The 13,670-nt window shown below is 41.5% G+C and overlaps 1 protein-coding gene across 8 annotated transcripts in view; it reads left to right on the forward strand.

Moving 5' to 3' along the window:
* Window positions 1-13,670, forward strand: part of ARVCF (ARVCF delta catenin family member) — a 259,867-nt gene that overhangs the window by 212,962 nt on the left and 33,235 nt on the right. For all 8 annotated transcript variants that reach the window (XM_069030537.1, XM_069030538.1, XM_069030539.1 and 5 more), the window contains one exon: window positions 3,249-3,320. In XM_069030537.1, coding sequence (XP_068886638.1) covers window positions 3,249-3,320 — 72 coding nt within the window. The remainder of the gene's footprint in view (window positions 1-3,248; window positions 3,321-13,670) is intronic.

A 13,670-nucleotide genomic window follows, 5' to 3' on the forward strand; every position in this document is an offset into this window, starting at 1 on the left:
AGAGGGGAAGAATTTTAATCCCACTGTTTCAGAGACTGTAAATTGCATCTTGCACAAGCAAGTCTCATATCAGGCAATTTTCCCAAACCAGAGTGCTGTGCCAATCCTACAGCCGGGTCTCATAAAACAGGCCTGTCAGCAGGCATGTTCATAACTGTCTCTTGGGCAAGGTTTAGAGCTATGCTTCTGATCCAACAGCATTGGCTTCTCTCTGACACACCTCCGGCTGGAGAACCTGCAGATGGGTGGAAATTGAAATCTACAAAACCAGGATCTTAAACTCCCTCCTGCTGCAAGTGCAGTTTGTGCTGTGGTTTCAGCATCCCTGTGGTGCACAACCTGATTGTGAAGATCCAGAAAGTGGCAGTGGAGTGCTTCATACAAATCCCAGCCACATGGGTCGTGTGTGTGTTCACATTGTGAACAATTGCACAGGGTCAAGGGACAGAGCAGAGTGTTCAGAGCTACAGAACCTGGCATGATGCTGGTTCTCTCATGTTATCAGGTGGGCATGGGGATGGCCGAGAGGGTTGTAATCAGTAGGCACTTGAATTGTTAGATTTGGTAACCTTTTTAGAAACTCCAAACCAATATTTGTGAAAATCAAAGGGGAAAAGTAGCTGCTGGGCCTCAGATTGGAACTTTCGCTTTCTGGGTGGATTTGTTTTGGAGTCTTCTTGCAGCTTGCTCACCTTGTCTCTATAGGAAAGCCCTGGAAAATGTAGGTGCTTGGAGTATTTCCAAACCAAATCCATTTGATTAAGCAACTAATTTGTAGAGTTGAAATCCTCTTGGCCAGAGCTCCATATTCTGAACAGCTGCCATTGGTAAGCAGCTGGCAGCTTCTGCTTTGAACAGACTGGCTTTGGCCTGCAAGGTGGGAGTTTCTCAGAGGGCTGAGACACAAACAGCAGAGGCTCCTCCAAACCAGCCAGTGTTTGCTGTGTGGCCCAGAAAGGGAGAGATACCAACTGAAGAGCCCAGAGCACAGGTGGAGGGTGCTGTCTTTATGAAAGATGGGTTAGTAAATAGGCAGCTGCTTTGGCATTCCCAGGTCAAAAGTAGCAGCCAACACTGCACTCCTGGACAATTCCTCCTTAACAAGTTGTGCACAGACACAGTACTTACTAAACACTGCCACTGAGAAGAAGGGAACTCTTACTTTACCATCTCACTTCTGCAGGGCTGATCGAAGTTCCAAACCAACCTTTAAATTATAGAGAGAACTTTTGAAATGAGTAGTTATGTTGAGTAAGGTCTGGCTCTCTTGAGAACATATTCTGAGGTTTAAACTATCTAATGGCAGAGACATGAAATTTGGGGTCATGTGAAAAAACAGTTTGTCTTACTTGCAGATAAGATGGAGTCACATTTATTGGTCTGCCTTAAGTCTGTAATCTTTCCTAAACACTGACTTCCTTCCTTGAATGCTTTTTTTTTTTTTTTTTAAATTCCTTCTGCCCTGCTTTTTCCTGTCAATGCTCTAAGGGTCAACAAGGGTTTGCAGCCAGTAACTGGGTTCACCTGCTGTTATGAAATGCACTGTCCTTTGGTGATGTACAGCACTTTTTCTTTCTGGTGTTTGATTCCCCAAGCAATGTGTTGCTCCTTTCACGGAGAAAAAAAAATGGTGGAAGGCTGCAAAGTGCCACTGATTGCTGTCTCTTCCTTTAGAAAAGATACCTTTCAAGGAGTGCTGTGATACCTGGCTGCATGACCTTTTGGCAGCTTAGATGGGCTTTTACATACTTCAGTTAAGGAAATTATTTCAGATAAGCAGAATTTCTAGGTGCACGTTTTGTTTTGCACAGCAGTTGAAGTTGGCTGGTATTCTGTGTTGGCATTTCAAAAGAAAAGTGTGTGATTCCATCCCCTTCCAAAGAAAGGGAGAGGGTGGAATACTACCTTGAGGGGAGATTTCCCTCTTGATGTTATTTCTGAATATTCATAATGGTATTTAAAAGTTCGATTCTTCTGTGTACAGTACTGAGTATTTTTATCCTTTTGTCAAGAGGAAAGGTAGAGTGACCCATTGAATTCACTGTGCATGCACCAACCCCCTGCTATAATAAGGCAGGGACTGGTCTTTCCCATCTCGTGACCTGTTGCCAGTCAAGACTCACACTGATCTCCTCATTACATTTTCAAGGACGATTTTCCTGTTTGCTTTTAAGCAGCCTGGCTGGTGGAGCTTTCAGCCCTTTCTGTAAAACCTCCATTAACAGCCTGGTAGTCCCTGTGCAGAAGCCACTTCTGGCAGCTTAAATTGCGTTGTCTGAATTCATTCTATCACACCTGCCTTCCTTCCTCTGGAGGGAGAAGGACTAAATAACTTGATTTTCCCTCCTCAAAATAATTGGGGAAAGCTAAATTGTACGCTACTGGCCTCAGAAGCCATGCAAATTCTTGCACTGCCTTCCAAATCTCTCTCTGCTGCCAGTATTCCTCTGATGGCAAGGTTCCTGCTTGTCCCACAGCATCCATGCAGGCTTACCCAAGGTAGTGTGTCTCCTTGGGGGCATGGAAACTAACCCTTCCCTCCCCATGTGTTTCCATAACCTTGAATTCTCAACCTGACTAAAACTAAAAGTGCAGGTTTTGTTCTGTTTTCCGTAAAGGATTGTATAAATTAAAACTGATGTAATGGTTTGACACTGCTTCTTAGCAGAAGTATGGAATTATTTCCATTAGCTTCTAATAAATAGTAAAAATGACACTTTGTCGATTGAAGGGCAATTCAAGGTTAAGTTGTTGGCTGCTGTCTGTACAATATATTAAATCCAAGTCTTCCTGCCTGGTAGTGGCATTGAGAATAGAGGCTACAAAGCAAGGCTGTTGTTTTTTTGCTCTGCTGCTGAGTTTTTGCTTCAGCTAAGCTTCGGGTCAAAATTCCTCTGTGAAAACAACAAGTAAACACTGGGCTTCTGAGAGAGGAGCACAGCTTTGCCAAGAAGGGAAGTGGCAGAATTTTCCAAGGTTTAAAACACTCTTAAGACTCTCTGAAATGCTAGTGCTAAGCATGTTTGCAGATCAACCTGAAAGCAGCTTGGGTGTTTGTCCCTAAGTTCTCATGCTAAAACCACAACTGTGCAGCTGGACTGCAAGTCAGATACATGCAATTATGGGTAGCAGTCTGTGATTTATATTCTAGGTCTGTATCTTCTCCCATCTTGTAGATGCACATGACAGAAACTTACCTGTCAGTATACTGACAGTCTTTTCTATCTGTTGTCTTCTTTTTTGCACAGGAAAGAAGAATGGAGATTTGGACAGGAATTTTGATACACTTGATTTGCCTAAGCGGTCTGAAGCAGCAAAAGGTAATGCTAATGTTTGTGCTTTTGGAAATAACAAATAGCTTGGGAGCTGGAGGCTGTTAAAGGGACTTGAGACATGAGCATATCAGGCTGATCTCTTTCTTTTGTAGTGACTTAATTGAAATAATGGATATATCTGTGCATGCTGTTATCTAGTGCTGAATATTGGATATGACTTTTTATATAAAACTGCTGAATTGGTGGAATCTCGTAGAAGCCTGTCTGATTTGGTGTTAGGTGATTGTAACTCCAGAGAGGGGTGAGTGCAAGCTCTCCTCCTCTACAGCTCCATTTGCAACCCACCTGCACCAGATGTGACTGTAAGGAGTTGTGAAGTGCACTGGGTGAGGGTACTTAGCACTAACCCTTTCCCTTCCGTGGCATCTCTGTCATTTTTCAGTGTTCTGTGGAACTGGATGACAGCAGGGATTGAGGTTTTTTCCCTTTACTCATAGTCAGTCTTCCCCTGAACACAGTATTCCTCCATGTCTGTACTGAGCAGTACCTGCAGTTTTCCAGGATATGGGAGGTTCACAGAAAAACTCTTCTGCATTGTGCTTTTTGTATTTCAGCTCTGCCAGAGGTGGAATCTTTCACAATCTTCATTCCCTTCATGCATGCATGGTCCTTCTTTTAATTGGAGATTAGGAGGTGATTTGGGATTTTGTCAGAATTCTTAGAGCATTGGATGGTGTTTTGAGACTTGCACAGGTTTTGATTTGAAGTGTGTGCAATGTCTCTGCAAAGATCCAGCCATTGTCATGGCAACTGCTTCGTTGCCACCCTGTCAGCCTCACCTTAATGAGCTGTGAATACCCAGAACTACCTGAGTATTCCTCAGAAGAAAAATTTTAAACTCTTCCCGCATCACTTAGAGAATTTTGGAGGGTATAAAGAGACAGTGTGACTCAGTGGAGAGATCCATGAACTTGGAATACCTGAATTATGCTGTGTTAGTGACCTTGGTCCAGTCCACTTATTTGTGCTTCAATTTCCTTGGCTGTTAACTGGGAGCAACAACAGAGGCTGTGTCTGAGATCCTTAGAGATGTGCTGATAGTCAGTAATGGTATAATAATTATACATACATAGTGCTGCACTCAGATTCACAGTGAAGCTCTGATTGATGATATGCAAACTAATCCTAATATGCAGATGAATCTAATCTATTTACAGATACCCTTTATAGTGGATGCAGTTTCTAGTCTCATGTCTAAACACTGATTTTCATTTGGTGCATTATTACACAAGATCTGCTGTATCTTGTGCAATAATGCAAGATACTGATGTACCTGAAGCTGCAATACCATCCTATTTAGAGAGCTGCAGGAAACTTCTGCTAACCAACCTTCACTGGCTGCCATCAGTTCAGGCTGGGAGTTCATTACAGTGCAGAGCAAGGAGACACCTTTAGGATGCAGGAAAAGAAAGGAATGCAAAATATAGCAAAGGCTTCAGCATTTGCATTCCTTTCTAAATGTGATTGGAATGTAGGTGCCACTAAAGGGAAAAGATGGAAATCAAGAATTTCTGCAGGGAAATGTATCTTGTATAGCTTTCTTTAAAATAAGATAAAAATATTTCATGTGGCTCTGTTAATGGTAGAAGTGATGTGCAGATCTGATGGGAGATGTATCTGTCTCAGAGCTTACACAGCTTGTTATCATACTCAATTGCTAGAAATCTCACACTCTTGAAGAGGTTGTTTGATAATTTTGAGATACCCCCATTTAATCAAAGTCAAATGAATTACATATCTCATGCTAGATAAGGTCAGGAGATTAATCCCACAGCATTTTGAAAGAAGCACTTTGACATGAAAAAAGGTGTAAGTAACTATTGACTTGTGTGCTAAGAGTAAAAAAACCAAGACAGTGATGCATTTTTGTTCACTTTTTTACCAGTGGTTTCCTGCCAAGCATCTCATTTACTTGAGAATTCCTGGATACTAAAGGTTCTAACAGGGTTGCCTGAACTTCGAATTGTTCGGTAAAATAAGGAAATAAAATTGCAGTTTGAAAACCCTTAAGAGCCCTGGTCAGATCTCTGCTACAGAGTATAATTGGCTCTGATGAGATCAGCTCTCAGCTGAGGCAGAACCTCGTTACCAAGATGGAAAAATCATGCAAGTTTTAATGATCAAAAGCACTCAGATTGAGTGACATGATGAAGTGCTATTTCAAAAATCAACAATTATAGATTAATCTCTTTCATGTATTATTAAAGCCATATTAAAGTGAGTTTTCAGCTGGAATCTTTGTGAGCAAATGAAACTGCAGTAATAAGATTTGTTCATGCAATGCAGCAAATGAACATTGTGGTAGTTAACAAATACTGGGATATAGTGTTGTTAAGTTTCCTGTAATCTTGTAGTCAACATCCATGGAGCTTATCTGATGGATCTAAAGACGTGGTCTCAAGAACTTGACATCATGGTTTCCCTACAGGATACTCCTAGGTATGACCACTGAGCTTAATTGAGAGTGTGCTTATGATCACTTGAAAAATCATGAACTAGCAGCAGCAAACTAGTTTAGACTTAGTTTCTATCAGCTCTGGAAACTTCATTTTGACTCCAGATTACTTTAATGGTAGGAATCACTGCTTGTCCTGTAGCCAAACATCATAAAACCAGAAACTTGTGGAGATTGTGAGTTTGTGGGTGATGTCTGTGCAGGATGCAGAGGTTTCTCAGTCCTTCTTCAGAACATCTGTCCTGCTGGTACAACGTCTTGGGAAAATCTTCATATCCTGAACAATCCAAAGGCTCCTGTGAGTTGTAACCTAGTATTTTCCTAGTATTTTGCTCCCCCACCCCCCCCCCCCCTGAATTTATTTGTTCTGGAGAGGAATGAATGAAGGAAGGCAGTTGTCTTTTTCAGAGTGATGAACTAAGGTCTCTTCCTGATGGCTCCTGATTTTTTAATGGGAATCAGGTTTTGCTGCAGCACATCATTTGAGCAGCCCTGAAACCATTTCTAAGCCTTTAATAATTTTATGTGCTAGGCATTCTGGCAGGGGAAAGCTTCCAGTTCAGGGTTGTTATCTGTGGTAAACTGGATAATGTCAGATGGGAGAACTTGCAGTGCTTTCAGAAGCTGTCTCATCTGATATTAAAAAATGAATGCATATGCCCTGGCAGTGTCCAGAGTACTGCTGTCCTCGTGAGGAAAGATTGTGAAAGAGAAGCTTCTTGTTTCCCCTTTGTTGAAAGGAGCGTATTTTTTTTCCTGACAGTCAAAGAGAGAGGGAGGATAAATTTCGGGAGAAAGTGGTATGAGTTTGCATAGAGAAGGGAACAGCACTGACAAGAAATTATGAATGCTGTCCTCAGAACCTTGCTAAATTTAGGACTTTCAAAAATTGCTGCTTCTGTGAGGGGGGGAGGAAAAGTCTTGCTGAAATCCCTTCCCCAGTCTAAAGTAGGTCAGTGATAGTGGTGCTGGCTGCCTCCTCTGCAGCGTATTCTCCTCTGCACTACCACAGCACTGATTTCTCCTGTGTACACATTAAATACATAGCGTAGTACAACTCCTGTGCTTTGTTCACAGAGTCCTTATTTCTGAGCAGGAATAGTGGCAGGAGGCTCAGGCACTGGGGGAAGATCAGGATTCATCGTATCTGTGCAGGGGAAGGCAGTGTCTCAGATGGCAGTACCTCTGCAATAAGGTTTCCTGAGCAGAATTAAGGATTGATGTGTGTCAGCCCCCCGAAGATGTTACAGGAGTTGTAACATTTAATCCTCCTGTGTGGAGGTGTTGACTGTCCACCTCTGCTCCTCAGTGCTGGAGTATGGGAGGAGAAAGTCCAGAAGAGCAGAACAGTTTTTTATATGGAATCAGCATTAGGTTATCCCTAATTAAATCCAGAGCTCTCTGCTGTCTGGTTTAAACAAATCTCATGTCTTGTTGTTTATGTGCACATGCATCTGGGGGAAGAACAGTAGCTGCTCTAAGGAGCTTTGGGGGTTGAAGTTCAGCTCTCATTTCAGTTTGTCTCATTAGGGGGGTGAAAGTCTTCAGCCATAACAAGATATGCAGGTACATTTCAGCTGGGTGGATGAGCTAACTCATTTTCTCCTTTGAAGCAGTTATTAAAGTGGTTATTAATTTCTCTTTCCTGTTTTGATTACTTAAGTTTAGTTCCATTTAATGGGAACATAAGTTTAGGAGAGAGTTGTGCTGAAATACTGAACCAGTGTTAAAATGCTTGTAATTGAAGAAGTCTATTTTGTTGCAGTGGGGACGTCACAGAAAAGCTGAATTTATTTGAAAGCTCAGTTTTGTGTGTACACTTACCTTGGCCAGCAGCCTTACGTAGGCAGGGAATGAGATTTTGGATGAACTTGTCAGCAGGTGAATTTCTTCTTCTCCATTATCTGAAATCCTCAGTCACTTTCCATGTAGCCTCATGCTGATGATAGATTTTCTATTCCAGAAGGTGAGTGTTTAAATTCCCTTATAAATCTTTGTATTAGTGCTCCAGGAAATTAGACTTCCTGGCACTGTCAGGGTAATGACTTTAACTTAGTAGATTACAAAAGTGCTAGCAATTTGTCTTCAGCTAAAGGCAACATGTAGTGGAAAGAGAGAGAAACTTCACTTTACTCTGGCTTTAGTTTGTAATTAAGATTGGCTGTGGTTCACATTTCACTGCTGCTTTAATTTGCTTTCTTTAAATCTTTACAAGTTGACTCAAGCACTCATCTGCCCTTTCCAGCTCCCTTCCATCATTAATTTTGATTGTTGTATTGTGAATAAGTGAGTAGAACTGATTGATTAATGGCACCATCCACACCCCTCCTGTGCCTGCTGGTGGAAATTCAGGGACTGGGAAGATCTTCTCTGTGAGAGCAAGTCACGTGTTCTTGTATTAACATCTTCTGAGTATTTCATGCACGTTGTTGAGAATTCCTATCAGAATTATTAAGTATCTCTCATTTCTGTTGCTTTACTAAGCTGAGTATTCATTTTGGTCCCATGTGTTTTTCATAATTTACAAAGCAGTGAAAGATTTCTCATCTGTCTTCCAGTGCTTTGAGTCGGAGAAAATGTATTGCCTCAAATAGGAAAACTCCCATATGGAACCTGGCCTTGCCAAACTTTCTCTAGTCTGGTACCTTTAAATTCCCATTCTTTTTCCCAATATTTTCAAGGAATTCAGAGCAGGCACCTGTGGATTTTTTCTTTCTTGTATACACACTCTTTCCACAGCTGACTGCTAATTGTACTGGAATCCTCTGCCTTTTTTGTCATAATCTTCTCTGATTCTTATGTTCCATGTTCTTATTTGTTCAGAGCTGGTGGACACATACATGAGTTGCTGAGCTGTGCTCTACAGCTGAAAAATGTTTTGTGATCTTTATGGATCTGTTAAATTTGAAGATGTAGAATATAAATTGTAAGTTTAGGGTTGGAACTGAAGGCTTTGAAAAATCATACGAAAAGATACAGTTGGAATGTGAGTTGGAGGTCCAGAAGTACTGTTCTGTCTCTGCCACTAACTCTTTTCCCTAAAACCCCCAACAACTTGGTAATACGATTCTATCCTATGGTATTCTTACTTTGGAGACTGTAAGGAAACAAATGTTTTTCTGGGAGAAATGCTAAATGATGTGAGTGAAGCCTTGTACAGTAACTGTGTACAGCAGTGCTGCTGAGACTCACAGCTCTGCCGTGTGGAGTTCAGTTATTCCACAAAATCACATGAGAGGAATTTGAGATGGTTACAGGACCAGCTCTGGTGTTATCTGTCTGCTCAGGAATGTGAAGAATAGTTCCAGCTTTGCATCCTCATAATTGCTGCCATGTTTGTCAAACTGTTGCTCTCTGTTTCTGAGAACGCCTCGACATTGCAGCTCTGAGTTGTGATTTCCAGTCCTTTGCTTCGTCCGTAGGGACATCCAGGAAAAAACTGTATGTACAGATAAGACAGGCTGGATTCCTGGTAGGGGTGAAACGGCATCTGTGGAACAGAAAAGCTCTTGCAGCTGAGTAAGGGAAAGCACAATGTTTGTGTGAGTAGACTGTTCTGTGAATGGCCCGGGTGAGAGATTGTGTCAGGAAGATTTAAGTTGGGGACTTGAAGTAGTTCTGCTACGTGGAGGATATAGAACCAGTGTAAACTGGAGAAGAAATTTCAGCTGTGGTATTTAAATGCCACTAACGCCTCCCACCCCCAGCATGGACACTTCATAATGTGAATGTCTTTCAGCTTTAGGTCATGTAGCTTTGAAGTTTAAGCTGAGAGACCAGTGGGAAACAACTGCTGGGGCAGGGAGGCAGGAGGAGCAATTGTAATGATATGAGAATTCCATTCAGCTTTGTATTTATAGAAGCTGAAACTCTTTGTGAAGTCCATCTCTGTTTGGCTCTGCTGTAATTTGCTTGCCTGTGGAACTCCTCATTTTCCCTTTGTCTTCCATCTCTGTCTTAACAGCTAGAGGTCACGTGCAAGATGAGTTAGGATGACAGCTTCGTTTCTGAATCATTTCAGATTTTTTCTTCTGAATGAGAAAACTGACTCACTTCTAAGATACTTCAGTTATCTTGGAAATAGTGAATCAACATCCTCTTCTTTATCCTTTTTTTGCATTCTTGAATGTTTAGTCTCCCTCAGCACATGAGGGGGAAAAGATGACAGCTGGAGGCAAGATTCTCCCTCTGCACCTTTAGGTCCTTTCACCTGCGGCTCTCATAAAAAGACTCCATTAGTCAGCTTCCAGCTCCTTCTTTCCTGGGGCTGACACCCAAGAATATAGACCTATTATAATAATTAGCAGTATCTTGAGAAGACAGGAATCCCAGGTGGTAAATTCCCTTTCCAACTTGATGTGAATTTGTGGCCAAGTTTAAGTGCACAGAAAATGAGATTTAGGCATCTTAAACAGGAAGAGCCTATATATACTTGCATAATAAAGTGGCCTATGAAAAACTAAACAGCAGGAACTCCACTAGAGCATATGGTAATTACAGCAGCTAATAAGGAGATGGAGTGATCTGGAACTTCAGCTAAAGACAGAACTGGAAGGAGAAGAGTCTCGTTTTCCCAGTCCAGCATTGCTACTGACTGAGTGGCCTTAGGCAAGTTAATAGCATTCAGTTGCTGGTGCTGTAGTGAACCTGTTCATGAAGAGCCTGCTATTTCCACTCCCTTCAATAGAAGAATCACGTCACCAAAATAATAGCTAGAATAATTACCTTCACTAAAATAATTAGTGTTTTCACTGCTGCGGTGATAACCAATGCAAATGGAGAGCACATGATATGTTTGTAAATACAGAAAAATTCTGCTGAAGTATCCTGTATCCCAGCTGTTGCTAGAAAATTTAAATAAAAATACAGTTTCAGTTAAAGGTGGATGGTAAAGGTTTGCCCCAGTGAGATGTGGGAATGGACTGAGGCGTTAATGTTACAGAGAGAATTTTGAAAATATGTAATACTGTGAATTGCTTTGTGTTCTCACTAAGCATATTGCACTTATTGTGTGTTTTTATTGAGAAGTTCAACTGCATTATTTGTGATGCTTTGTATAGAAAGGTGTATACATAAACGAATGCATAACTTGAAACATTGGTGAGTTTTACTCCCCAGCTACATTTACTTCAGTTGTAGCAGTGTGTGCTCTCTGGCAGCGCAGCATCTTAACTCTTCAACAACTGATCAGATTTTCATGTCATTTCCACTTGGCTAATATTTCTGATGAAAAATAGTTAATATTGGAAAGCTATAGTTGTCAGTCATATGTTTTTAATTTTCACAGCTTTGTCTGTACTGTTTGCCCTGCTGAGAATGGTTAATTCTCTTCCCTCCCCGCATTTCAGGTTGTGTATATGTTTTTGTGTGTCTCATTTAGCATTTCTATTCTACAAGCATTTCTGATTGTTACTCTAAAATAGAATGCTTGTGATTACAGAGCATAGCTCATTATACAGATGCTGCTCCAGGACTGTTTATAAAATGAGAAGGTGCCAAAAAAGCCTGCCAGGAATAAAAGCAGGAGTTAATGGGAAGGTGCTTATCCCTCATAACTGTAGCTGCCTCAGTCCTGGGACTCAGTCACTGCAGTGAAAGACTCACTCCATGCACCCATCCATCACTGCTGCATTATGTCAGCTTCTGCCATGCCACTTAGTTTCAGTTAAGAAACAATAACAGTGAAATCTCTCAGAGTTCCCCCTGCTTCCCTTTTAGCATAAGCGTAAAAAATGAGATGATCCTTTGAAGAGGGGCACGAATCCGAAAGTTGTCCTGGGTGCCCAGCCAGTATCGCCAGGAAGCTCAGGGAAGAGGAACTCTGCTTCTGTCAGAATTTAGTGATTCAGTTCCATGTCAAAATCAATTACAAAAACCTTGTTGCACTAAGCTGCTGTTGTCTCTGGTGTCCATCAAAAGTACCGCAGCAAAGTTGTGCTGACGAAGCTGCTTGATAAGTTAAGAGAACTGCAGAAAGTTTCAGAACAGCTGAGGCAGAAAAATGGTGTAATGTTGATTTAAATCCCTTGCCAGATTTCCAGAAATAGTGTGAGCAGAAGCAAAGGAGGTAGTTCTAGCTCCGGGTGAGTGTTCTGAAGCATGTGCCTTTAGGAGTAACTGGAATGTGGATTTCTGAGAGCCCAGCATGACTGGTACTTTCAGAACTCACCACTAGACAGACATCACTTGAGCCTCACTGAAAGCATCTGTCCCACGTGGTATCCTTCTGCCCACAGAAATGGAGGCTAATGCCACCTAATTGGGCATTGGAGCAGGTTCCTCAGAGGGGTTTTGAAGGGTTCTTTATTATCATTGAAGAATTTCAAGACCTGACTGGACAAAGGCATAATAGCTCAGTCTAATTTTGGCATTGAGCCTGCTTTGAGCAGGAGGATGGCCCAGGTGACCTCCCATGTTCCCTTTCAGCCTAGTTGTTCTGGGTGACTCTGATTAACTGATTACAGAGACAGCCAGGAAAAGTGTATCTACAGAAAACCAGTATACTTTTCCAAAACAACTTAATCCACAACTGCTAGATTAGGTGACTCAGATGAGAAGAGGAATGAGAGAGTCCATTTGCCCATGGAACCTGAGAAAGGAGCATATATACAAAATTGAGTGTATCAGGTTGCACCTCAAGATACGGCTTGTTTCAAAGACAAATACATTTTTACTTATAATATATACTTCACTGGTGCCAGCACAAAAAAACCATGGAATCCTCAGAACACTCAATAATCAGCCTTTGAGTGTCTGCTTATAACAGCTAATGATGGGGGAGAGAAAGGGGAATGAAAATCAAATAGTTGTATGATTCTGAACTAATTGCAAATTGTGGTACTAGAGATCAGGCAAGGAGACCTTCCTTATAGAGCAGCCAAGACAGGGAGGTACATGCATTTTCTCCACTTTTGCTTGAACAGTATTATAGTTAATGGGGAGCTTTAATCATAGATTTAATCTGAAAATTAAAACAAACTGGAATGTCAAATAACCAGGGCATTTTAAATTGCAGAAGCCACTGATGCTCATTAGTTGGGCTGAAGCTGTAGTCACATTTTGCAGAAGAGCAAATAAAGAGAATCAAAAAATTAAGACTTCTGTTTTCTCAGCATTAATTTCTAGTGTGTGTACCTGCACAGCTGCTGCAGCCCTATTATCTGACTCATTACTTTGTAAACCACTGTGAGATCTCTTGTATGTGAAGGCTGCTATATAAAGCCATGTTTATTTCTGTAACCCCGAGTGCTCTGCACAGGCTTAAAAGCTCCCCTCCTTCTCCACCATGACAGGGGAATTATAGGACTTAATGTGCCATATACCTCTAACTGTGGATTGAAGAAAAATGACCTTGAACTGAGAGGCAGGCATTTTACATGGTAAAGCAGTCACTTAAATTTACCTGTCAACTGGAGGCGGGGGGAACCTTACCTCTGCATGGTTTAGAAAGCAATGTCAATCCAACTGCTGGTTGCTCTGAACCCACTGAGAGCTTGATTGCTGACCCAGGCATTTCCAGGTGATCAGTGAGAATGTTGATCAGTATGTGGTAGAAAGGAGAGCGTTTTTATTTCAGCCTCACAGACCATTAGTTTCAGCCCTGAATTTTCTGTGTCTTGATCATAGGGAAAATTGGAAGTCTATAATAGCATGAAATGTTATTTGTCTGTGCAGGAATAGACTCTGGTTCAGGCAGATCTGGAAGAGACATTGTGGAGCAGTCTTTGCACCTTGTGCCCAGTTCAGTTGTGTTTTGCACACCTTGCTGTCACTTTACTAAAAATACTGTTGCTTTGTAGGAGACATCTGGAGCAACTTTGTGGGTTTTTTTACCAGTAGCCTCAGTAAGGATAAGTACCAACACACTGTGACTTGAGCAG

The sequence above is a fragment of the Aphelocoma coerulescens genome, chromosome 15 (assembly GCF_041296385.1).
Source record: "Aphelocoma coerulescens isolate FSJ_1873_10779 chromosome 15, UR_Acoe_1.0, whole genome shotgun sequence".
NCBI classification, from domain to species: domain Eukaryota; kingdom Metazoa; phylum Chordata; class Aves; order Passeriformes; family Corvidae; genus Aphelocoma; species Aphelocoma coerulescens.